Here is a 23,791-nt window from a genome sequence, read left to right as displayed (position 1 = left end):
GAAAAGAAAAAAGGAAATAAATTTACCTGGCGTTATTGCCTAGATATTAAGTTTACGAACGTATCTTAATTTTGGAAATTGTTCTAACTTCATTTATAGATAAGTTATCTTGGAAAAACAACTTAAAAGTTTTCCTCAAAAGCGCGAAAAGATAGCTTCCGCCGCGTGGCTGGTTTTATACAGATAGAAAATGGACTAAGTTTATGTTTTTACCATCGAACACAAATTAATATTATAAATAACCAAATTTGGGGATTGACAATAGGCAACTTTACATACTCCGTTCTGTATGTACTGTCCAGCCTTTAAAGGAAGCTTTGGAATTGACTGTTGTATGAGAAAAATAATGACAGTGTATGAAAATTGATTTGTATGACGACCACCACCGCAGTAATTGAACTTTGGTTGAGGTTATGTTTTTGTTTATTTACTTTGGGGCCCCTCGTATTTTTGGTGTGTTAAACCATGAGCTTCGGATTAGTCCCGAGCAAGAGCACCGTTTATGTGGGCAACTTGCCCTACCAATTAAGGAATAACGATCTGCACAAAATATTCGAAAAGTACGGCAAAATTGTAAAGTAAGTCGTTCGCGAGGTCTTCGTCCCACTTTCAAGTTTCTCGTAGGGTGACCGTCGTGAAGGACAAACAGACGAGACGCAGCAAAGGTATAGCTTTCGTTTTGTACCTGAACAAGGACGACGCCAGACGATGCGTTCAAGAGACTAATCAACAGGAGGTCGGTTCGGCATTAAACGTGCCTCACCCTTTTTTTTTGTTAAGCGCGGTCTTTTCCAGATGTTTGGACGCGTGCTCAAGTCAAGCATAGCAAAAGATAACGGACGCAGTGTCGAGTTTATACGTCGCAAGGTAATCGCGCTTCGTGTCCTTTTGTTACCTAAACTCTTAACTCGTAGAATTACCCCGATAAATCGTTTTGTTACGAGTGCGGCGAGACCGGTCACTTGAGCTACAAGTGCGATAGGAACCTGTTGGGCGAACGTAATCCGCCTCCGAAAAAGGTGCGCAAGAAAAAGGCCAAGGAGAAAGTGGCCGAAGAGGAGGAGGACGAAATTGATAATGATGACGATTGTGAGACTTTAAGTGTCGCGATTGCGATGGAGGTGAGTGGCTGCACTTTTGAGAGTTGTTTGATTTTCCGTGTGTTTTCAGCAAACTAAATACGAGTCGTTGGACGATAAAAAAATCGAAGTTGTGCCAAGGAAGAGAATTAAGCGAAGTAATTACTTTAGTGACGAGGAGGAGAGCGATTGATTTATGTATTCTGCGATAAAAGTTTCGTCTTTATAATAAACATTTATTTATTTCGTTTCAATATAATTTTAAGAACAAAATCTAGCCGTTATCAGTAACAGTTGTCCTGATAATCTGGACTGACCCTTTCTATGGGTTTTAGCCCCTTAAATATACTTGACTGGAACGCGCCGAGAGAGATAACTGCAAGGGGGATTTCTGTCACTGTCGCTCCATTGGGCAATTAATCACTAATATAAATTCAAAACATATGAAATAGGCTAGTCTATGCATGCGCGACAGTAGGACAGAGATCCCCCTTGTGGCCCTCTCTCTCGGATCGCACGTTCTAGTATAATTATAGTTCAGTGGTTGTAGAGGTTCTTCCAGCCCTTATCAAAAGCTTTCTAGATTCTTTAAAAAAAAATTCGAGCTGTTCAAACCTAACAAGCGTAGAAATGTTTGTCGGAGTCAAAGATTTGTTTTCTGGGGGGTATTCTCTGCGCGAGAGTTCAAAATGGCTGAACGTTTTGGGTAAGAATATAGCACGGAAGGAGGGGGGGGGGGGAGTTATCCCAAACAAAGAGATTTGATGACCCCTATCCTGGAAAACAACTATCATATGGTATATATAGTTTTTAGGAAAAGGCAATCAATTTTTTCTGTGTGCTAGAGGGGGGTGGGTATCTTGGGGGGGGGGGGTATGGAATACCCTACAGAAAAAGGAGATTTGATGGTCCTATCCATAAGCAACTGTCATGGTAGTTTTCAGGAAAATGTAATCCATTGTTTCTGTGTTGCTGGAGGGTATTCCAGACCCCCCGGTGTTATGCCCTCCCCCAAAATGTCTAGGAAAATGATAGTTTGTTCATGAATGTTATAATACGGAGTCAAAGATTTGTTATCTGAGGGCTATTCTCTACACGTGAGTTCAGAGGGCTGAACGTTTTGGGTAAAAATATATCACGGGAGGGGGGGGGATTATCCCCAGCAAAGAGTTTTGACGACCCCTATCCTGAAAACAACTGCCATATGGTAGGTATATGGTTTTTAGGAAAAGGCAATTTTTTCTGTGTCCTAGAGGGGGTGGGTGTCGGGGGTGGACCCTATCCATAAGCAACTGTCATGATAGTTTACAGAAAAAAGCCTGGGAAAAGGTAATCAATTTTTCCTATTTGCTGTGGGGTATTCCACACCCCCCGGTATTATGCCCACCCCCGAAATGTCTCGGAAGATGAGTTTGTTCATGAATGTAATATGGAGTCAAAGTTTTGTTTTCTGCGGGGTATTCTCTACACGAGAGTTCAAAGGGCTGAACGTTTTGGGTAAGAATATAGTACGGGAGGAGGGGGGTGACCCCTATCCTGGAAAACAACTATCAATGGTATATATAGTTTTTAGGAAAAGGTAATCAATTTTTTCTGTGTGCCAGAGGGGGGTGGGTGTCTGGGGGGGTATGGAATACCCTCCAGAAAAAAGAGATTTGATGGCCCTATCCATAAGCAACTGTCATGGTAGTTTTCAGGAAAATGTATTCCATTTCAAAGTAAATACTCGTAAGTACTCCTTCACACTGGGTGACTTAGCAGCGCTTCTAAGCAGAAGGACAGGACGCAGTGCAGCGCTGCTAAACCACGCTAAACAGACCAGTATGAAGGGGCAGTTACGAGTATTTACTTTGAATTTTGCAAGTATAAGCATTTGCTTACTTTTATTCATACGGCCCCATACCTCCCGGTGCTACGCCCTCCCCCGAAATGTCTAGCAAAGTTCAGTTTGTTTAGGAATGTGACAAGAAGTATAATCAAAGTGTTGTTTTATCTGGGGGGTATTCATATTCTCTACACGAGAGTTCAAAGGGCTTAACGTTTTGGGGAAGAACATAGCACAGGGGGTCTGGGAGGTATCTGTATACCCTCCAGTAAAAAGTAATAGGGAGTGAAAGTTTTGTTTTCATGGGAGTAGTCTCTACACGAGACAGACAGACATTCACATAATATAGTGAAGTAGTAGGAAAAGCGAGGTCAGTTTGAGCGCACTTTGATCTTGAGATCTGCGCATGCGCCAAGCTGTCTACGGAAACAGGTCTGTTTATCGGAAACAGGTCGGTTGGGCAGAAACTCGAGTCTGTACCAAAAGCAGATCAGGTAAAAAGACACAAAGTCTTTTCAGTAGAAATCCGTTTCACTGACAGCTGTTTCGACGACAAACAGAACCGAATCGCGTGACCTTGAACTTGGCGCATGCGCAGATCTCAATATCAAAGTGCGCCCATACCGGCCTTGCTGATCTACAAAATACGAGTACGTTTTAAATACCTACAATGTTTAGAAAAAGTGCGAGACTGATTGCATCACCACAAGATAATGGGCGATGGGGTCGTCACGTCCCGACGCCGGAATTTATAATGTGCTCTAATAACAGAAGAATGCTCCGGAATACTTGTCCAAAGCACTCTAATTCTTTCTGGAACCGTTCAAAGCATTTTCCAGAAGGTTCTAGAAATTTTCCGCAAGCGAGATTCATTTAGAATCGCTTATAGAGGAGTCTTACAAGTACTTTTAAAGGTATTTAACCATTTCGGTGTCTTTCCAAGCGTCCCGGACTCCTGTACACCTTCGTGGACTTTGTCTGTTCCTTTTTTTGTCTCAAAAAAGTCCAGGAAAGCACTATAGAAACCCTGGAAAGCACCCTGAGATGGTGTCTGACTATTATATTTTTGAATTAACATGTATATAAAAAAGTACAGATAATTTCTCATTTGTTAATTTAAATTTAAACCAGTTAGGCGGTATTTTCGGTGATCAAGAACGAGTGCGCGCATTCGAAAATAAGAGAGACGCGTGAGAACGTTGGCGCAACACGCGCGTGAGTTATTTTTAAGTGGCGTTTAATAAATATTTAGTGGAAAAAGTGCTAAATATTGTTACACAAGCGCTTTGTGCCAAGGTTTTGCAATGAGGAACGTTAAAACAACCCCCAACGTTACACAATTTTCGAAAGTTTCCCCGGAGTCTACAATTTCACAATTTTAAGACTCAAGTAAAATGATCAACCAGTGGCGTACCGACGTAGAGGATAATACTTTCAACCCTATACAGGCCTCGAAAAACGAAAGGAGATTCTGGAGTTTTTTTAACTCTAGCAAGTGTAGAAAAGGGTTGAAAAATACCTGAAACAGAAGAAATACGTTAAAACTGCGATCTGACATCTGGAAAACAATACTTTAACGACTTGGTAGATTCGTGCGCGAAATAAGACAACGTTTTTATAAAATATTTATTTTTTCATTAATAAAACACTTAAAATAAACAAATATAATAAATGAAGTGATGGATTAGTTCTCAGCCTTTTTGTCCGGCGGTTTTCTGCACAAAAACGTATTTAGCGCGTCGAAATACGCAAACGACCGACACTTACCGTTACCTCGTTTGCGTTGACAATTTTACAAACGTTCTGAGCCTCAAAGAGCGACACCAGCCGGCACTCGCAGTCCAGATCGTACTCCACGCTCGTCATGTGCTCGGCGATGTTGTGCGACGCGACCTGCACGAATTGCTTGCGTACGGGCGGCTTGGCCGGCACGAAGTTGTTGACGACGAAGACGTTACCGCGCCGTTTCAGGGAGACGTCGACGCAGTCGTCGCTGTAGTCCAATTCGGAGTGCTTGTCCGAGCTGCCTTCTAGTTTCTTCTTCGAGTCGGTCGTCGAGAAGACGTTGTCGGAGTTGAAACCGATGACGTTCTTGGTGAACTTCGGATCGCCCACGGAGAACTTGTCGATCGGCGTGATGAGATTGAACGACACCTGCTCGTCGATGTTAAACAGGCCTTTCAGTTTCTGAAGCTGAAACGATCGATTAGTTACTCGTTGTGGACGGTGCACGGCGGCTTACCCCGATGACGACACCCTCCTCGCACGGCTTTCCGGTCAACGCGATTATCGTCTTCGCGGCCTGTGCCCTGAACGGATGACGCAGCGCTTCGTCGAAGGCGCGTTGCTGTGCCGTCTCGCCGGAGAGCGTTTTGAGCTTCTTGCACGCGTCTCTCAGTACTTCCAAAAAGTGTTCGGTCGATTTCGGTTTCGGCTCCTCGGTGAATTTCAGGTTGGGCAGCTTCCCCTTGAACTGCAGCTTTCCGCCGATCGTGTGGTGCGAGGGCCACTCCTCGAATTCACCGCCGTACGTTATTAAATGCATCTCGATGTCACTAAAATTGGTATTATAGCGCGCTATTGGTCAGCGACGCGGCTTACGTTATTCCTTTGCCGTTCAGGTCGGTTAACAGTTGAGCGACGGCGGGTTGCAGCAGCTCCTTATAGACGACTTCGTTTGATTTGATTTGATCGACTATGACAACAATGTCCGCGGCTTTCGAGGGCGTTTTGACGCTAAAGATGTCGCCGATGTCGCGTGGTTGGTCGCCATTTGTGCATTTCACTGCAATGAATTTTATTTATTCTCAAAAACCAGCAGTCCCAGCGAACTCAAGTCTCTTTTCGAATGTAAAACCTAAAATACTGATTTTTCCTGTTCCCGTTCCCGTGGGAATTTCGGAAAGTACTAATTCAGAAACTTTCGCGGGCATACGTACAACCATTACCCAAAGTTTCATCGCAATCGGATTTAGGGTTTAGACAGGAACAAGGGACAGACGGGCAGACAAACATTCGTTTTTATTTATATAGTTAATAGCAGACCTGATTTTAAATCTTTTGAGGTTTTATGATGCCGTTTCACATGTAATACAAAATCACACTGTTCACATTTTAAATCCTTTGAAGAGATGTCAAAATTGCAATGTGCACAATTTAAAATGGCAGTATAGATTTTTGTCTTATAAATTAAAGTCATGGTTGGTAAGAGTTACTTACTGTAGTCGTTGGGCAGGCGAATGGGAATGAACTTCTCGTGACAGCGCGAGAGATATCCCCTCACGATCGCCTTTTCGGTATCCTTAACGCCTGCGGCTATTCCGTGATCGCAGGCGGTCTTGTAGTTTTCGGGATTGACGAACGGATAGCAAAGACGCAGCGAGGAGTCGTCGCCGAAGACCGCATTGCAGATCGGATTGTGATTGTGCACACTGTGATCGACGGTTTTGACCGGCGCGCAGTTGGCGTTCATCTTGTAACTGTTACCGAACTCGCTCTCCGACGTGACAATTTTCCCGTTGGGTATCATGTAGTCGTCGAACGGCTCCATGTTACCGTTACCTTTAAACAACCAACCTTAGCTCGGCGCGCAGATTTCGCGCGAAATATTTACCCAAAAGTCCTCGGAGCTGTCCGTGGTAGAAACCGGAAACTTTCACCTTGCATACGACCAAATCGGAATCGCACTCAATCCGCACGCCGACCTTCGAGACAATTTGCATCAAATTGTTGGCCCAAAACACCTCCAATCCGGGGAAGCGCGCGGGAAGCTCGTGGACAGCTGCATCGGAAAGGTTTACATCAGTCCGACCGTTCCGTAAAACTCACCGTTGTTAACAAAGACGGCGTTGCCTTTCTTCAAGGTCACCATGCGGTTCTTGTCGGCGAAAGTAATTCCCTCAAGCAGACCTTGCTTCAGCGTGCCGACGATCGAGAAGTTGCCGTTGAGCGAGTCACGTGACAGGAGGTAGCTGCAATCGCCGGGGAATGTGAGATGCTTTCCGTCGAAGGTGAACAGGTGCTGGCCTTGCACGATGACCGCGTCCACTATAAACGGAGCATTTCACGTTCAGTTTAAGTCAGAGAAAAACTTTGAAGTTGGCTCGGAGATTGTTCAATTTTTTTGACACCTTAATCCAATTTTTGGTCCTTCAAATTTAGGCCAACTGCTTCACAATTGATTTTTGAGATTTTGTGAGGCATTGCAAAATTGAACGATTGCCTTACCAACTTCAGGGATAGCAAAACTCACGCTGATAAGGCGGCACCCAATGACGTGGATTCAGCGAGAACGAGTACAACAAATCGCGAAGGTTGGGCAGAGGCTCCTCTTTCAGGTAGTTAATTGAGGAGAGACGCAGGAAGCCCATCCTGGACCAGTTCCTTATGATATCGGTCGGTAACAGCGACAGCTAAAAGATTCGCATTTGAAAAAAAGCGTTTTGACGAAGAATGTAGCGGGGGGATGACGTCCCATACATGAGGCCTCTATGGACTGAAAGTTAGGGGCAGAATGTAGCACCTGGGAGGGGGGGAGGGGGTATGGAATATCTCTCAGTTCAGCTACAAGGGGAATTGATGACCCTATCCCAAAAGATACTGTCCTTGTAGCTTCTGGGGGGAGGGGGGGTATAGAATACTACCCAGTTACAAGGGGAATTGATGGCCCTATCCCAAAAGCAACTTTCCTTGTAGCTTTTAGGAATAGGTAGTCGATTTCTTCTGTGTGCTGGGGGGTGTTCCATACCCCCCAGACCCCCCGGTCTATGTTTAGGAAAACGAGATGCTTATGATTTTTGTAGGGAGTAGTAGACGTCCCATACATAAGAGCTCTATGGGCTGAAAGTTATGGGGCAGAATGTAGCACTGGGGGGTCTGGGGGGAGGTATGGAATACCCCTCAGTTCAGCTACAAGGGGAATTGATGACCCTATCTCAAAAGCGACTGTTCTTGTAGCTTTTGGGAAAAGGTATTCGATTTCTTCTGTGTGCTGGGGGGGTGTTCCATACCCCCCGGTCTAGACTCACCCCCAAAATGTGTAGGATTTTTGTAGGGAGTAGTAGACGTCTCATACATGAGCTCTATGGGCTGAATGTTATGGGGCATAATGTAACACCGAAGGATCGGAGGGGGGGGGGGTTATAGAATACTACCCATCTATAAGGGGAATTGATGACCCTATCCCAAAAGTAACTGTCCTGGTAGCTTTTAGGAAAAGGTAATCGATTTTTTCTGTGTGCGACCCCCCCCCCCTCTATGGTTTCCCCCAAACACCCGGTGGCGATGTTGCCTCTAGGTGAACTTCGCCCTTTACATCAACAGCTAATAATGACGTTATTATTATTATTATAAATGTTTATGAAAACGAGATGTTTATGATTTTTGTAAAGAGTAGCTCTAAGGGCTCAATGTTATGGGGCAGAATGTAGCACTGATCGATTCCTTCCATGTGCTGCTAAATTGCTAAACTTACCGAACCATCAGTAGAGGGCAACATCTTATCCGTACTGATCGCACTGAACACCCTATCGATAGCCGAAATTAAAATGCTGATCATATTCTGTACCGCAGATAAGTCGTCGATCTTCTCGCGCTTCAGTTTCTAAATCGACACAAATTAGAAAGTGGAATCGGTGTCAACCTGGCGTTTACCTTCTCGACGTAGTCGCCGAACGCGGCGACGAGCTTCTTCAGTTCCTGGGTCGGCATGAGGTCCTTAATGGTCATGATCGCCTCCTTGATCGTGTTGATCAGCACCGGAGGAATGTCGACGCCGTTCATGAGCTGCTCGTACCTCATCTTGAGCTCTTCGACGACGGGGAACTTCGCGAGTCCCTGCGCGAACTCGTTCCATTCCTTCGCGACAACGATCTGCGCGTGCTTGCCGACTTTGTAAAGCGCGCGGGCGAGATCCTGAATGACGGCCGAGCCGGTCACCATGAATCGACTGATTTCCTCCTGGTGGGCGTCGACCATCGACACGATTTTCGCTATGTACGTGAAAGCGAGGTCGCAGAATTCGTTGAGGACCTTAACGGACACCTGGGTGACGGTCTTCATTATCTCGGCCAGTTTCGGAATTAGCTCCTTGTTCATAATTTCAATGGTCTTCGCAGTCTGCTGCTGAACGGTTACGACGACGTGATCGACGATTTCGCTGATGCGGCTGAAGACCTCCTGGGCGGAGGCGGCGAACGCGCCGAAGAGCGATTTGAGGAAGTCCTCGATTTCTTTCAGGGTTTTGTCGCTGGTCACCTCGTCGTGCAGCTTCTGCAGCTCGGTGTGGTAATAGTCGCTTAGAGGTTTCAAACTGGGCGCGCTGTTCTTGAGGGCTTCCGCCACGGTCGCAACCTCAATGCTGCAGTCTTTGACTGCGGCGTCGGTTACGGCCTGGATTTCCCTTACAAAACGACCGAAGTCGTTTGTGATCCGCGAAACAACGTGCTTCTTGATGTTCTCGCCGTTAATTTTCCCGTCGCTCTTGAAGAAGTTCTTCTCGTCCAGTTTAACGTAGCCATTTGCTAGAGGTATTTTCGCTCCGCCTTGTTGAAACTCCACGTTAACTTCGGCAATCTGGTGGGGCACAAACGCGGCGCGCACGCTGTACTTGTCATTCGGCGTCGCCTTGTTGTTGAAGGTGTATTGCAGCGTGCCTGGTTTCGTAAGCTCTAGGTGACTCTCCATGGGCGACATCCCCACGATGTCGATGTTCGTGTTCGCGATCACCTGGTTGTCGCTGATTTGCAGACGCGACTGCGCGTTGATTAGGCTCTTATCGCACACCTTTACACTCAGCGATGCCTGCTGACGGTTGAGCACGAGCTCCATGCCCGTCACTTGCCTCCGGCTGCCAACGGTAACGGTCGTGAGCTCTATTAACTTACCCTCAAACGTACGATAGTCGAAACTAATTTCCTCGTCGTGTTTAATATGCAGGTTCAAGCCCTTAAAGGAGAAAATTAACGGATTAATTACGCCAACTACAAGGCTTATGGCCAGAGCTGGACTGGATTGATGAGGTACCGGAAAATTCCTCCTCTCCGGCACTCAACCCAAAAGTGATCAAAAACAACTTGCATAAAGACAGCAACCAAAGATAGTGACTGTTTCTCCGAAGATGCTCGAATACCACAGAAATACAAAAAAAATGTAGATGGCGTCCACCTTTACAAACAAGCAATGCGCGAGTAGTTATCACTTTCTAGTTTGTGCAGAAAAATACTATAATATCACTGTGAGGGTGGATTTCTATGTGAGGCAAGGGGTTGCAAGAAATTATTTTTGCATTTGTTTATTGGATATGTATAGCAGTATTTTTCTGCACAAACTAGAAAGTGATAACTACTCGCGCATTGTTTGTTTGTAAAGGTGGACGCAAATACCACAGAAATACAAAAAAATGTAGATTGTATTTCTGTGGTATTCGGGCATCTTCGGAGAATCGGTCGCTACCTTTGGTTGCTGTCTTCACGCAGGTCAAAGGCTCTAGAAAACCTTAGAAGGCTCAAAGAATACCATTTTTTATTTAACAAAAAATTATTATTATTATCATCACAAATTTTGGCCGATAACTCATAAGCAAGTCCGGCTCCGCCCAGGGCGGGAGTGTAGGGGAGGGGGTGAAGACTCACCTGACTCTTAACCTCGTACAACCCCTTATACTCGAAATTACTCTCACCGACGCGAGCGCCCCGCGCGTCGACGGACATAACGATTTGCTGTTGCGGATTCGCGAACACGTCAATGACGACGTTCTGCTCGAGCGACAGCCTCTCTAGATCGTACTTGGACGAGTACTTGACAGTCAGATCCTTGCTCGTGCTCGGATTGGTAAATCTGAGCTCGGCATTGCAGTTGTTCGCCTTGCCGTCGACGCAGTTGAACGACGCGGAGACGGCCGACTTTTGGTCCGGCCGATTGCGCTTGTCCAGGTAGAAGGCGAGTTCGGCTTTGAAGGCCTTTTTGTCCTGCGCGGACCTGCGAAACAAGGTTAGTTCGGTTTTCGATAATTGCGCGCTCGTACCTCGGTATCTGCACCGTTCCCTCAAGCGAGACGATCCGTTTCGGGGTGGTGAGCTGGGCGCCGGCTTCGTTCGGATGAACGCGCACGCTGTACTGGTACTTATTCGCCTTGTCTTGGAAGTAGATGTCGACATTGTGATCGAGAACGAACCCTTTTCGCATGGTCACACCTTTCAGGCCGAACTCGTGGGACAGCCCGATATTGCGCAGATCCAGCGCCACCTCCAGCTCGTTGTTGTACTCGCCCAGCGTTGCAATGTTAGTCTTCGAGTCAATTTCAATGTGAGCGCATTGCTGTTTCTCTTCGCAGTACGAGCTCATAATTCTGAATTGCTTGTCGGTCGCCTTAAACTCGGCGTCGATGGCCTGCGAGCCCACGGCGGCGTTGAACGAGATCTCGGAGCCCTCTTCCCCGCTCCTTCCACTCAACAGCCTCTGCCGGATGAACTTGAAGTTGGACTGCTTCGACACGTCTCGTATTTTGAACGTTCCCGAGCCTTCGACTATGTACTTGTCCCCCTCCTCGCGTACCTTGTATGTGGTGCTAAAACGTCAAAAAGGTTAGTAGGCTCCCAACGGAACGGAACACCTACGTTCCAGTCAGCAAGTTCTTTCCCGCCGACGTCGCTGTAACCTGGATCTTCTTCCCGGCCTTTCCCCCAGGCTTATTCGAGACTAGCAAGTTGACGTTGTCCAGCTTTAAGGGCGGCGAGTGCACTTTGAGTTTGACGACGAAGTTGTCGATGTTATCGAGGTTGGCGTCCCAATCGCTCGTCAGCTCGAAGTTGTTGTAGCTCACCGCCACCTTTAATTCGCCGCTAACGTGTTGGGGGCTGATTTTGTTGAACTTCGCCGCGAAGTGGTCGCTCTTGCCGCTCGGGTAGGTCAGCTTGATGTCGAACGCGGGCGCGATTTCGGACAGCACCAGCTCGTTAACCAAACTGAACTTCTTTTTGTTCGCCGTCAGCGTGATGTCGTTCTTTAAGGTCTTTCCGTCGGGGGATTCCCTGCTCTTGATCTCGAGACGCGTTCCAGGCGCGTCGGGCGAGTCCAACTTTAAGTCCACGTTGTACTCGTGCTCGTTGGGCTTCGTTAGGGTCAGGTCGAGCTTCACGGTCTTATCCTTTTTGTAGTTCATCGTCCACTGACCGTTCAGCTTGTTGTTCGACGTCTCGTAGGTTAAGGTTCCGCTGATGGGATCGATCTTCTGCAGTTGAGCCGTCCCCTTAAGCGTTCCGGACGTAATTCCAATGCTACCTTCGCCTGACAGCTTCACGTCAACTATCGGATCGGTTTTCGCCTGAAATTGTAATGAGAAAGCTCCAGAAAATTGCACGCTGTGATGTGGTAACAGGAATTTTGGGAAAAAGATTCCGGTTGGGCATAACAAAAGTACACAAATTTCGAGAAAAAGATTCCGGTTGGGCATAACAAAAGTACACAAATTTCGAGAAAAAGATTCCGGTTGGGCATAACAAAAGTACACAAATTTCGAGAAAAAGATTCCGGTTGGGCATAACAAAAGTACACAAATTTCGAGAAAAAGATTCCGGTTGGGCATAACAAAAGTACACAAATTTCGAGAAAAAGATTCCGGTTGGGCATAACAAAAGTACACAAATTTCGAGAAAAAGATTCCGGTTGGGCATAACAAAAGTACACAAATTTCGAGAAAAAGATTCCGGTTGGGCATAACAAAAGTACACAAATTTCGAGAAAAAGATTCCGGTTGGGCATAACAAAAGCACACAAATTTCGGGAAAAAGATTCCGATTGAGCATAACAAAAGTACAGAAATTTCGGGAAAAAGCTTCCGGTTGGGCATAACAAAAGCACACAAATTTCTGGAAAAAGCTTCAGGGTGGGCGTTTTACGTACATCACTGTCATCCATGAAAAGGAACACGTTGCCGTCAAGTTTCAGCTGTTCGGCCTGCTCGATCGATCCCATGCACCCGAATTTGGCCGACTGTAGCATGCTACTTCCGGTTTTCAGTTCGATACCCGCCTCGGCCATCATCTTGCGATCGCCGTTGTCCAAGTCCACCTTGCCTGCAACGAAAAACGGGTTAGAGCGCATACAGAGCGGCGGCTCGTCGACGTACCGTTCACGTTCAACATGTTGTTCTGTCCGTATCTCGAATTAACGGCGTAGCTTCCCACGAGACCCTTGTACAGAAGGTTGCTGTTAATCACCAGTTCGTCGGTGATCGCCGAACCGGAGAGCCTCGCGTTGCCGTCGACGTAATACTGATCGCCCTGCTGTTGGCGCTTGGTTCCGACTTGAAGAATGAGGTTCTTGCCCTTCGCGCTTTCGGCGTTGATCACGTAGGACAGATCGTAGAAGCCCTTGGCGCGGTTCGCGTCCTTCAGCGTGCCGCTAATGTCCAGCTTGTCGCCGGGCGAGTTTTTATCGTTGCGCTTCTCCAAGACAAGGTGCATGTTTCCGTTTCCGTTCTCGTCCTTACGTTCGCGATCCAACTTGGCGCAGAAGTAGTGGTTTGTCGGTAGCGTGATCTCCAATTCGCCGTTCTGCTTGCCGTTTTTAAACGTGCCATCGGACGACCCCTTCAGGTTGGCCTCCAGCTTTTTGCCGGCGATCTCGATGAAGTTCCTGAAAGGCTTACGTTGTGTAACTTGTTACGTATTGACGCACTCACTTTGAATCGAAGAAGTTGGGCTTGACTTGGTTCTGCGTCGAAATCACCATTTTGCTGTTGTCCTTCTCGAAGTTGGGGTAGAAGGTGAAGAGCATGTCGAACTGTGGGGCTGCGAGCGTGAAGCTGCTGTCCAGTTTTAATTTACGATGGAATTTGGTGAAGTCGAACACGACAAAGGCGTTTCCCGTCCCTTTGGTTACCTTCAGCTGCCCGTTACCAGATAAAAAGTCCTTGAGTGTGATCTAAAAACATGCGTTTAGTAAGGGAGGGGGTTTATCGACTTGAAACCTTCAAATTTCCGTTGGCGTTTCCGGCCCGGTTGCCCTTAAGCGTGATGTCGACATATGTGTTGGCACCGGACTCAATTTTCAAAGAGGTGTCGAGATTATTCGGCTTGAGAACATAGCCGTATAGTAACCTGGAACAGTTTCATTTACACAAGGGGATTGGGGGCGTGTTTTACTCACTTGAAGCTATCGCTTGCACCCGGAATTCTAATGACCAAATCCGCTCCGACGTTGATATCCTCGCGCTTGATGTGATGCGTGATCATGCCGTCCACTTGGAACTTGTTGCCGTTGATCGCGAGCAAGTTGGTTATCTTCGACTTGTCTCCGGTCACCTCCCTCGTGGAGTGCCCTTCGATTTTGTTGTCGAGACCGTAGCCTTTAAAGTTCAAGTTGAAGTCGTGCTTGGATTTTCCGCCCCATTTCAGTTTGAGCTCCGTGCCGGTTTTCAGCGCGCCGTAATGCAGCTTCGCGTCGTACTCGATTTTTTTGGCCTGGACCTGAAGATTGAACTCGGACTCGGTGCCGATGGCGGGATAGGCGAATTTATTTTTCGTGACGAAATTTTTGCCGGCTCCCGATTCGTGTTTGAAGGAGATCTTGTTGTTGAGCGTGAGTCGATTGGTCTGAGAGGAGAGATCGCGTCCGTGCACGAACTGAAGGTTACTGTCGAAACCGCTGAAGACCACCGAGTACTGTAGTTTAAAGTTGGCGTCCGGGCTGAAGGAGTTCTTCATTTCGGCGTCGAGCGCTAAGGTACTGCGATCCACGGCGATTTTTCCAATGAGCGAGCCGGAGTTGCGATCGTCCGATACGGTCAGATCTGTACTCAAACTAGCCGAAGGCCCATGAACGACATTTCCCTGTACGTTAATGACCTTTTGATTCGCACCAATGACGCGCACGTTATTAAACACGTATTTGACGACGTCCCCTGTACGTTCCGCATCGATTGTTCCTTCGACCTTAAGCGGCATTTCTCTTCCTTTGATTCCCGGACCGTTGTACTGAATGAGGGGTTTGTAGACGCTTCTCTTTTCATCGCCCTGGATCGTAAAACCGAGCTTGGCCAAGTACTGCTTGCTACCTCTGTCGACCTGGGCCGATATGGACTTCTCCGTGTTGGAATAGGTCACTCGTCCCTCCACCGTTAGCGGCCCTATCGGCGAATTCGGATTCGTTGGCGTTATCAGCTGTGCTCGAACATAAGCCGTGTCGGCCAGCGCCAACGCTTCGAGCTTCAAGCCGATTTTCTTATCGTTCTTAGCGCCGATTGTTTCGATCAAGTATTCCTCGCCCACTTTGTTTACCTCTGAAATTTGAGCGAGTGTAGCGCCACCTTTTGGCGGTTTCGACAAACACTTACCGTTATATCTTTTAGCGTTGAAATGAATGTGGGATAAGTCCTCGCGCTGTATGCCGATGGAGAACTTTGCGTTTCCGGCCAGTGGATAAGGTAGCACGACTCCGTGAGCTGTATGAGCCGGAGGGCTGTTAATGTCCGCGCAGAACACAACGCCAATAAACGGCGAGAGCTGATCGATACACACCGCGAAGTCCTTATTCTGGCCGAACTTGAGCGGGTGGTTCTGCTCGGGCTTGCCCAACTCGCGCGTGTTGAACACGATATCGTGACTAACCGAGACGAGCTTCTGCTCCTGAACCGGCAACGAGTACTCAACGTCAAGTGTCTGCCCATTGTCCGACGTAACAATATTCAACGCACTACCGGTGGCAGTATACAGGGTAGAGCTAAACTTGAGCCCACCTTCAACGACCTGCGCGTCGATTGTCAAACTTCCCGAAACCTCGATGTTCGCACTGGGTATAAACGACAGCTTAATCAGATTAGACTGACCGTCACTCAGTAAAGCCCGCACGTCAAGCTTACTCGCCACCTTCATCTGCCACGACGTGGTCCCCTCGACACTCACCCTCAACGGAAAACCAAGCGCCGTCGGATAGCTAAACTCGGAATCGATAAAGATACAATTCGACTGAATCGACTTCTCCAAACTCTTCACCTCGTTGATCCCCTCATCCAACCGATCGAAGATCTGGTCGAGCAGACTATCCGGCGACATATTCCCAACCTGATCGTTCATGCTCAGGAACATCAATTCGGACCCGAACATTTTCACACTAAAATCGATGTCGAGGTCCTTGTTCAGATCGTGCGTCTTGATCTGGGTCTGCTTGCCGATCGCCTCGATGTCGCCCTTCGCGACGTCTCGCTTGCCGCGACTCTTCGCGAGGCGCTGCTGAAAGTGCTTCGCCAATTTCTCGAGTGACGTTTTGCCGGTGTTGACGAGATCTTCGGGCTTGTCGACGTTAAGCGCGCCCAGCGGGCCGACGTAGTGCTCGAGCAGGTGTCCGAGATTTTCCTGGCGGAAACCGACCTCGAGGAAGTTGTACGACGCGCCGAACACCTCGGCGGTGACGTTGAAGTCGATGGACGTCGGTAGGAAGGATTCCTGCGAGTAGATCACGTTCGCCTCGAGCGCTCCCCCAAGTCCGTACGAGGAGAGCGAGCCTGATTGTTCGGCGTGGAAGGAGAACTTGCGGACGTCGAACGGAAACTGCCTGTTCGTGTTGATCATGCCGAGGAAGTGCTTCGCGAGGTTCTTGTCCGGATTGACCGACGCCTTTAAGCTGCGAATGTGAGTGAGAATAAAACCTCCGACTTGATAGCTGGGTTCCTTGTCGAGCAGAGCCTTGATGGTGTTTGCGGTTTTACCGGTGGGGCATTTCGCGACAACCAAATAGGCTTTGATGCGAAACTCGCTGTCTTGCTGTATGTCCTTCAGGATGTTAATTGCGCTGTCTCTGATCGGATCCTTGCATGCATTCGCCATGTACGCTTGAAGGGCGGCGACGCGCAGACGGGACGGAGCTTTCTTATCTTGAGCGATTGCGGTGACCTTAGGAATTGCGGTGTCGGTTATCACCCCCATGTTGCTCAGCGCCTTCAAAGCGTTAATCATTTCATTTTCGTCCTTGCGGGCCCTCGGTTTTCCAGTTCCCAGTTTGGCGACGAGCTTTTCGACAAGTTGGCCGACAGCGGCGACCTTATCGCAAGAATGCTGCCCGCAGAAGCGCCGCGCGAGCGTTCCTATACCTAGGTACGCCTCGCGGGGAATATCTTGGTCCAATAGTGTGGTGGCTGCCGACAGTGATTCTGCGGTCGCATGTTTCACAAACGCCAAGCTCAGATAGACCATTTTTTGCTCGATGACGCCCAACTCCTTACTCTTGAGTAGCTCGATACCAACCTCAATGCACTCACCGGTACCTGCGCGTAAAACCGCGTCCAAAAACACCTTCCGCGTACCCTCCTTGTCCTTGAAACCTGCGCCGCTCTTGACCTGTCGGAATACCGTCAGTATGTCGTCCTTCTTGGATGCTCTCAGAATTTTAAACAGATTCATGAACGCTCTGGCGGAGTTCTCCTTAACCGTAACGTCGATGGTGCCCTTCGCGTCCTTGAGCGCGGTTAAGATGGCGTCCACGTTATTCTGATCGGCCGTGATCAAGTGGGGATTTTCGAAAATAATCGAACGAGGCGTGTTCGTCGTGTCCTGCGGCGATTCCTTGACGCTGCCCGCGAACTGAATCTTCGTGAAGGCGGTCGCTTTCGCGCCATTTTTACCGACCGAGAACGGCATGTGTAGGTAATTTTCGGTGATCGACGCGTAGTCCAAAATTCCATTCTTGATTCGCTGCTCCGACATGTAATCTCCATTCAATATCGGCGTCGATTTTATGTCGCTGTCCAAGTTGAACGCCGTAGCTGTGAAATCCTGAAAACACAACCGTGGTCGCGTTTACACAATGTGGTGGTGGTGGAGGGAGGGGGAATGGCAAAGACTACACTTTGTGGGCCCATGTGTGTGTAGAGGGGGGGGGGGCCTTTTTTGAATCGATAACCCAACAAAGAAAGAGTCCACGCACAACATTTTCCCTATACACATCAGCAGTCTCATGGTCCTTTTTTGGAGATGGCACCCCTACTGGGGGGTGGGAGGTGGGTGGGTTATTAACACTCTCACGATAGTGACGAAAGACGAAGATTTACAACTCACCAGCAAACGGAAAATTCAATAACCGTTCACCAAAAAAAATACTAACAATTCTGACACCCCGTTTAGAGGGGTAGAATATTTTCTGCGTTGAGATTTCCACTTAAAACCCTAAAAAGGGAGTTCACAAAGGGGTGTAACACAGTTTTAAGAGTGTAGAGGGTACAAAAGTCTAGGGAAGTGCGTGCGGGAAATATTTGAAAATTTAAAAAAAAAACACTAACAATTCTGACGCCCCATTTAGAGGGGCAGAATATTTTCTACGATGAGATTTCCACTTAAAACACTAAAAGGGGAGTTCACATAGGGGTGTAAAGGAGATTTAAGAGTGTAGAGGGTACAAAAGTCTAAGGAAGTGCGCGTGGAAAACTGAAAATTCAAAAAAAAAATACTAACAATCCCGTCTAGAGGGGAAAATATTTTTTGCGTTGAGATTTCCACTTAAAACACTAAAAGGGGAGTTCACGCAGGGGTGTAAAGGAGTTTTAAGAGTGTAGAGGGTACAAAAGTCTAAGGAAGTGCGCGTGGAAAACTGAAAATTCAAAAAAAAAATACTAACAATCCCGTCTAGAGGGGAAAATATTTTTTGCGTTGAGATTTCCACTTAAAACACTAAAAGGGGAGTTCACGCAGGGGTGTAAAGGAGTTTTAAGAGTGTAGAGGGTACAAAAGTCTAAGGAAGTGCGCGTGGAAAACTGAAAATTCAAAAAAAAAATACTAACAATCCCGTCTAGAGGGGAAAATATTTTTTGCGTTGAGATTTCCACTTAAAACACTAAAAGGGGAGTTCACGCAGGGGTGTAAAGGAGTTTTAAGAGTGTAGAGGGTACAAAAGTCTAAGGAAGTGCGCGTGGAAAACTGAAAATTCAAAAAAAAAATACTAACAATCCCGTCTAGAGGGGAAAATATTTTTTGCGTTGAGATTTCCACTTAAAACACTAAAAGGGGAGTTCACGCAGGGGTGTAAAGGAGTTTTAAGAGTGTAGAGGGTACAAAAGTCTAGGGAAGTGCGCGCGGAAAATATCTTGAAAAGTTAGTGAAAAGGAAAGAGGGTACAAAGGTCTAGGGAAGTGCGCGCGGAAAATATTTGAAAATTCAAAAAAAAATACTAACAATTCTGACACCCCGTTTAGAGGGGCAGAATATTTTCTGCGTTGAGATTTCCCGTAAAACACTACAAGGGGAGGTCACGCAGGGGTGTAAAGGAGTTTTAACAGTGTAGAGGGTACAAAAGTCTAGGGAAGTGCGAGCGGAAAATATTTGAAAATTTAAAAAAAATACTAACCATTTTGACACCCCGTTTAGAGGAGCAAAATATTTTCTGCGTCGAGATTGCCATTTAAAACGAGTTCAAGCAGGGATGTAAAGGAGTTTTAAGAGTGTAGAGGGCACAAAAGCCTTGGGAAGTGCGCGCGGAAAATATTTGAAAATTAAAAAAAAAATTCTAACAATTCTGACACCCCGTTTAGAGGGGCAGAATATTTTATGCGTTGAGATATCCACTTAAAACACTAAAAGGGGAGTTCACGCAGGAGTGTAAAGGAGTTTTAAGAGTGTAGAGGGTACAAAAGTCTAGGGAAGTGCGTGCGGGAAATATTTGAAAATTAAAAAAAAAACACTAACCATTCTGACACCCCATTTAGAGGGGCAGAATATTTTCTACGATGAGATTTCCACTTAAAACACTAAAAGGGGAGTTCACATAGGGGTGTAAAGGAGTTTTAAGAGTGTAGAAGGCACAAAAGCCTTGGGAAGTGCGCGCGGAAAATATTTGAAAATTAAAAAAAAAATTCTAACAATTCTGACACCCCGTTTAGAGGGGCAGAATATTTTATGCGTTGAGATATCCACTTAAAACACTAAAAGGGGAGTTCACGCAGGAGTGTAAAGGAGTTTTAAGAGTGTAGAGGGTACAAAAGTCTAGGGAAGTGCGTGCGGGAAATATTTGAAAATTAAAAAAAAAACACTAACCATTCTGACACCCCATTTAGAGGGGCAGAATATTTTCTACGATGAGATTTCCACTTAAAACACTAAAAGGGGAGTTCACATAGGGGTGTAAAGGAGTTTTAAGAGTGTAGAAGGCACAAAAACCTTGGGAAGTGCGCGCGGAAAATATTTGAAAATTAAAAAAAAAATTCTAACAATTCTGACACCCCGTTTAGAGGGGCAGAATATTTTATGCGTCGAGATATCCACTTAAAACACTAAAAGGGGAGTTCACGCAGGAGTGTAAAGGAGTTTTAAGAGTGTAGAGGGCACAAAAGCCTTGGGAAGTGCGCGCGGAAAATATTTGAAAATTAAAAAAAAAATTCTAACAATTCTGACACCCCGTTTAGAGGGGCAGAATATTTTCTGCGTTGAGATTTCCACTTAAAACACTAAAAGGGGAGTTCACGCAGGGGTGAAAAGGAGTTTTAAGAGTGTAGAGGGTACAAAAGTCTAGAGAAGTGCGTGCAGAAAATATTTAAAAATTCAAAAGAAAATACTAACAATTCTGACACCCCATTTAGAGGGGCAGAATATTTTCTACGTTGAGATTTCCACTTAAAACCCTAAAAAGGGAGTTCACAAAGGGGTGTAACAGAGTTTTAGGAGTGTAGAGGGTAGAAAAGTCTAGGGAAGTGCGGGAAATATTTGAAAATAAAAAAATACTAACAATTTTAACACCCCACCCCATTTAGAGGGGCAAAATATTTTCTACGAAGAGATTTTCACTTAAAACACTAAATGGGGAGTTTACGCAGAGGTGTAAAGGAATTTTAAGAGTGTAGAGGGTACAAAAGTCTAAGGAAGTGCGCGAGGAAAATATTTGAAAATTAAAGAAAAACACTATCAATTCTGACACCCCGTTTAGAGGGTCAAAATATTTTTTGCGTTGAGATTTCCACTTAAAACACTAAAAGGGGAGTTCACGCAGGGGTGTAAAGGAGTTTTAAGAGTGTAGAAGGTACAAAAGTCTAGGGAAGTGCGCGCGGAAAATATTTGAAAATTAAAAAAAAATACTAACAATTCTGACACCCCGTTTAGAGGGACAGAATAATTTCTGCGTTGAGATGTCCACTTAAAACACTAAAAGGGGAGTTCGCGCAGGGGTGTAAGTGCGCGCGTGCGTCCGGAAAGTATTTCAAAAAAGTTGATACAAAAGAAAGAAATATTGGCACCCAGTTACAAAAGTGACTCACTACAACGCTTCGAGTGCAATAGCTGGAATGCTAATTTTTTTCAAGGTTAGCGGAAGTAAGCGCCATCTATTAAATTTACCTGACTGATAGTTTCGCGGTGCCCACACCGATTCAAATGGCGACTCTTCTGCACGATCAAAAACGCCCCATCTTTGCGCGTGTTTATATCGACCGGGCACACGCCGAAAACGTCAGTCTCGTAATGCTCCTTAATCGCCGCCTGGAACAGCGACGCGACGGCCCGCTTGATGTTGAGCGAGTTCTGATTGTCGTCCGCATTCGTGCAGATGCTATCCTCGATCTGGCCGTCGTTGAAGTTGACACGTATCGGCTTCTCGATGCCCGCCAGGTTGCCATATTTCTGCAAGGCGTCAAACGCGAAAGTCTCGCCGTTGCGTCGCCGCACCTCGACTCACCTTCGCGTCCGGTCCGATCACCTGCACGTTCTGCAGCCTCAACAGTTGATTGCACTGGCTCAACTGCGTCAACAGCACCGTCGCCTTCAATTTCGTATTGCTGATCTGTCCTTCGGCCGACGACAACGAAATGTCGACGTTTCCCTCCAAATTGTACTTGTACGTCGTACCTTCCGCATACTTAAACGTCTTTGCCGCACCCCCCTTACATCCCGATCGGCATTTACCCTCTAAAAAGTTGATTGAACACGAATTTTAAAATAAACAAATTAATCATTGAACTCTGTCAAGTTCAACTAACAATGCGATATGAGATTGCTGATCTCAGTGGCCATGTCAAAGTTCAAACAACAATTTTTTCATTGACCAAGGTGAGGGAATACAGAAAGCAAAACAATGAAGGGGTACTCACCCTCGCCCGTGCCAACGTTAGCAGTAATTAACACTAGAAACGCAACGCCCAACGTGAATGTCTTCAGTCGCTTCATTGCGCACTCGTACTTACATTGGAGTACCTAGAGTCTGCCTTTATAACCTCCCCCACCTCGTCATTTAACTTATCAGTCCCGAGTTGATTACTCTGCACAACCAAGTTTCTGAGAAAGATTTCTTCCGATAATTTCCCGTCTTTTTCCCTCTAAGACTTCTAAGCCACATAGACGGACGGTGCGGAAACTGTTTTTTAGCGCGCGCGTCTTTTTTCGGGAAAAGATATCAATTTCCACATCTTATCCAAATTTCGATGTACTTAAACAATTCGTCTAAAGTTCACGTTTGAAAGTCTAATAATTGTTTTAGATAAAAGTGTACACAAATACAGAAATTATGACCCGAAAGAAGTTAATGTAATCGTGCCGGCATCAGGCTAATTTTCCAATTAGGGCCCTTATTTTAGTTTAATGTGCGTACAGGATGTACGAATGACATTCAAACGTAACAAAGCTCCAATTTAGCTATCTTAATTCTTCTCGAGCCAAGAAAATATTTTCCGGTCACAGTTCATTTCCATCGACTTGACCGTTGTCAATATATGTGATGTATATTTAAACAAATAACTTTATCACAGATAATAACAAAACAAAAATAAGCGTACACTGTCGCTGTAAATTATTCCACGGGTGCTATATCGCAATTCCTCTTTGTGCTAGGTACTTAAATGCTCTGCTGGCTTCCGATCGGGAAGATAAACTATGAGATCAAGGCGGCGAGGTCAATTTGTTTACAAATTGTGCTGCGTTTGCTTTTCTAAAAACTTAATTAGTTACAATTGCTTGTGGCAGCATAGATTTAGATTAAAAATATAAACGATAATCTTTTGTGTCTACGAATTCTCCTTCGTCGGCAACCTCCAAGGCAACTACTATTTGTATAGAATGGTGCTGTCCACTGCAATTAGATGCATTTTCCACAGTACAATTTGAAGTAGGGCCAAACGCTTAATAAAAAATTGCCACTCGACTGTGGCGTGCCAAATAACTATCAATGTGGAATGCGCACATTCCCAGTGCATAAAATAGTAATGAATTTCGAAAATCACAAAGCGATACGATATGTCTCACAATCAAGTCGTTCTCACTCCCTTAAGACAAGTGTAAATTTGACTTCCCTACTTAATGAAGATCTAATTAGTCAAGTCAGGGTTTGAAATTAAATTAAATAAGCGAATGCCGACATAAATCCATCTCACTCTCTTAAAACAGAGTAGAAATTTGACTTTCCTACTCCCTCATTCCCACCGCTTAGAAAATGCAGCAGTGGTTTTTCTTACACGGAAATTAATGAACTTTCAGATGAACTTTGGTCTGTTAAGGAGATCGATGATACTAGATACCTAGGTACGAGGCGTCGCTTATCGCTGACACTGATACGGTCGCCAATCAGGGAGGGCTTGCAGCACTGCATTATCGTATAGTCTTACCCCTCCCCTGTTTCGAGGAACAAACGAAACTTTGGTAGTCGTATCTTTCCAGGATTTTTTAATTAAAAAAAATAGCGTTGCCCGGTTTTTTGCAATGCAGCATCGCAATCTCGTGATCCCCCATTTGTGACTAATTATATTTCACCTGGTAGTGAGCAAACACCAACAAAACTTACTCCACTCTTGTGGGAGAACATAGTACTTATGGAATAGTCGTATCTTTCCAGGATTTTTTAATTAAAAAAAATAGCGTTGCCCGGTTTTTTGCAATGCAGCATCGCAATCTCGTGATCCCCCATTTGTGACTAATTATATTTCACC

The 23,791-nt window shown here is 46.0% G+C and overlaps 2 protein-coding genes and 1 long non-coding RNA gene across 3 annotated transcripts; 2 read left to right on the top strand and 1 right to left on the bottom strand.

Annotated features, from left to right (window-relative positions):
* Positions 1 to 220: 220 nt before the first annotated feature.
* Positions 221 to 1,352, top strand: LOC116162460 (zinc finger CCHC-type and RNA-binding motif-containing protein 1). The gene is made up of 5 exons (XM_031476079.1): positions 221 to 578; positions 625 to 736; positions 796 to 867; positions 915 to 1,121; positions 1,171 to 1,352. The coding sequence occupies exons 1-5, from the start codon at positions 466 to 468 to the stop codon at positions 1,270 to 1,272; spliced, it is 606 nt and encodes a 201-aa protein (XP_031331939.1). The 5' UTR covers positions 221 to 465; the 3' UTR covers positions 1,273 to 1,352.
* A 3,164-nt stretch (positions 1,353 to 4,516) lies between these two features.
* On the bottom strand, positions 4,517 to 22,111 carry LOC116162458 (apolipophorins). Its single transcript, XM_031476077.1, has 22 exons — positions 21,965 to 22,111; positions 21,553 to 21,782; positions 21,216 to 21,497; positions 15,239 to 17,672; positions 14,053 to 15,184; positions 13,874 to 14,003; positions 13,586 to 13,827; positions 13,031 to 13,539; positions 12,805 to 12,977; positions 11,520 to 12,226; positions 10,928 to 11,470; positions 10,536 to 10,881; positions 8,557 to 9,849; positions 8,378 to 8,506; positions 7,157 to 7,316; positions 6,733 to 6,951; positions 6,518 to 6,685; positions 6,124 to 6,465; positions 5,506 to 5,689; positions 5,147 to 5,459; positions 4,672 to 5,097; positions 4,517 to 4,619 (listed from the first exon to the last, which is right to left on the bottom strand). Exons 1-22 carry the CDS (start codon positions 22,038 to 22,040, stop codon positions 4,596 to 4,598), a joined length of 10,062 nt encoding a protein of 3,353 aa, XP_031331937.1. The 5' UTR covers positions 22,041 to 22,111; the 3' UTR covers positions 4,517 to 4,595.
* On the top strand, positions 18,895 to 19,047 carry LOC116162461. The gene is made up of 2 exons (XR_004143545.1): positions 18,895 to 18,948; positions 19,012 to 19,047. It is a non-coding gene; the product is annotated as an uncharacterized LOC116162461 (long non-coding RNA).
* Positions 22,112 to 23,791: the final 1,680 nt, after the last annotated feature.

Source organism: Photinus pyralis, unplaced genomic scaffold, assembly GCF_008802855.1.
Source record: "Photinus pyralis isolate 1611_PpyrPB1 unplaced genomic scaffold, Ppyr1.3 Ppyr1.4_LG10, whole genome shotgun sequence".
NCBI lineage: Eukaryota > Metazoa > Arthropoda > Insecta > Coleoptera > Lampyridae > Photinus > Photinus pyralis.
This window is presented reverse-complemented; position numbering and strand designations above follow the sequence as displayed.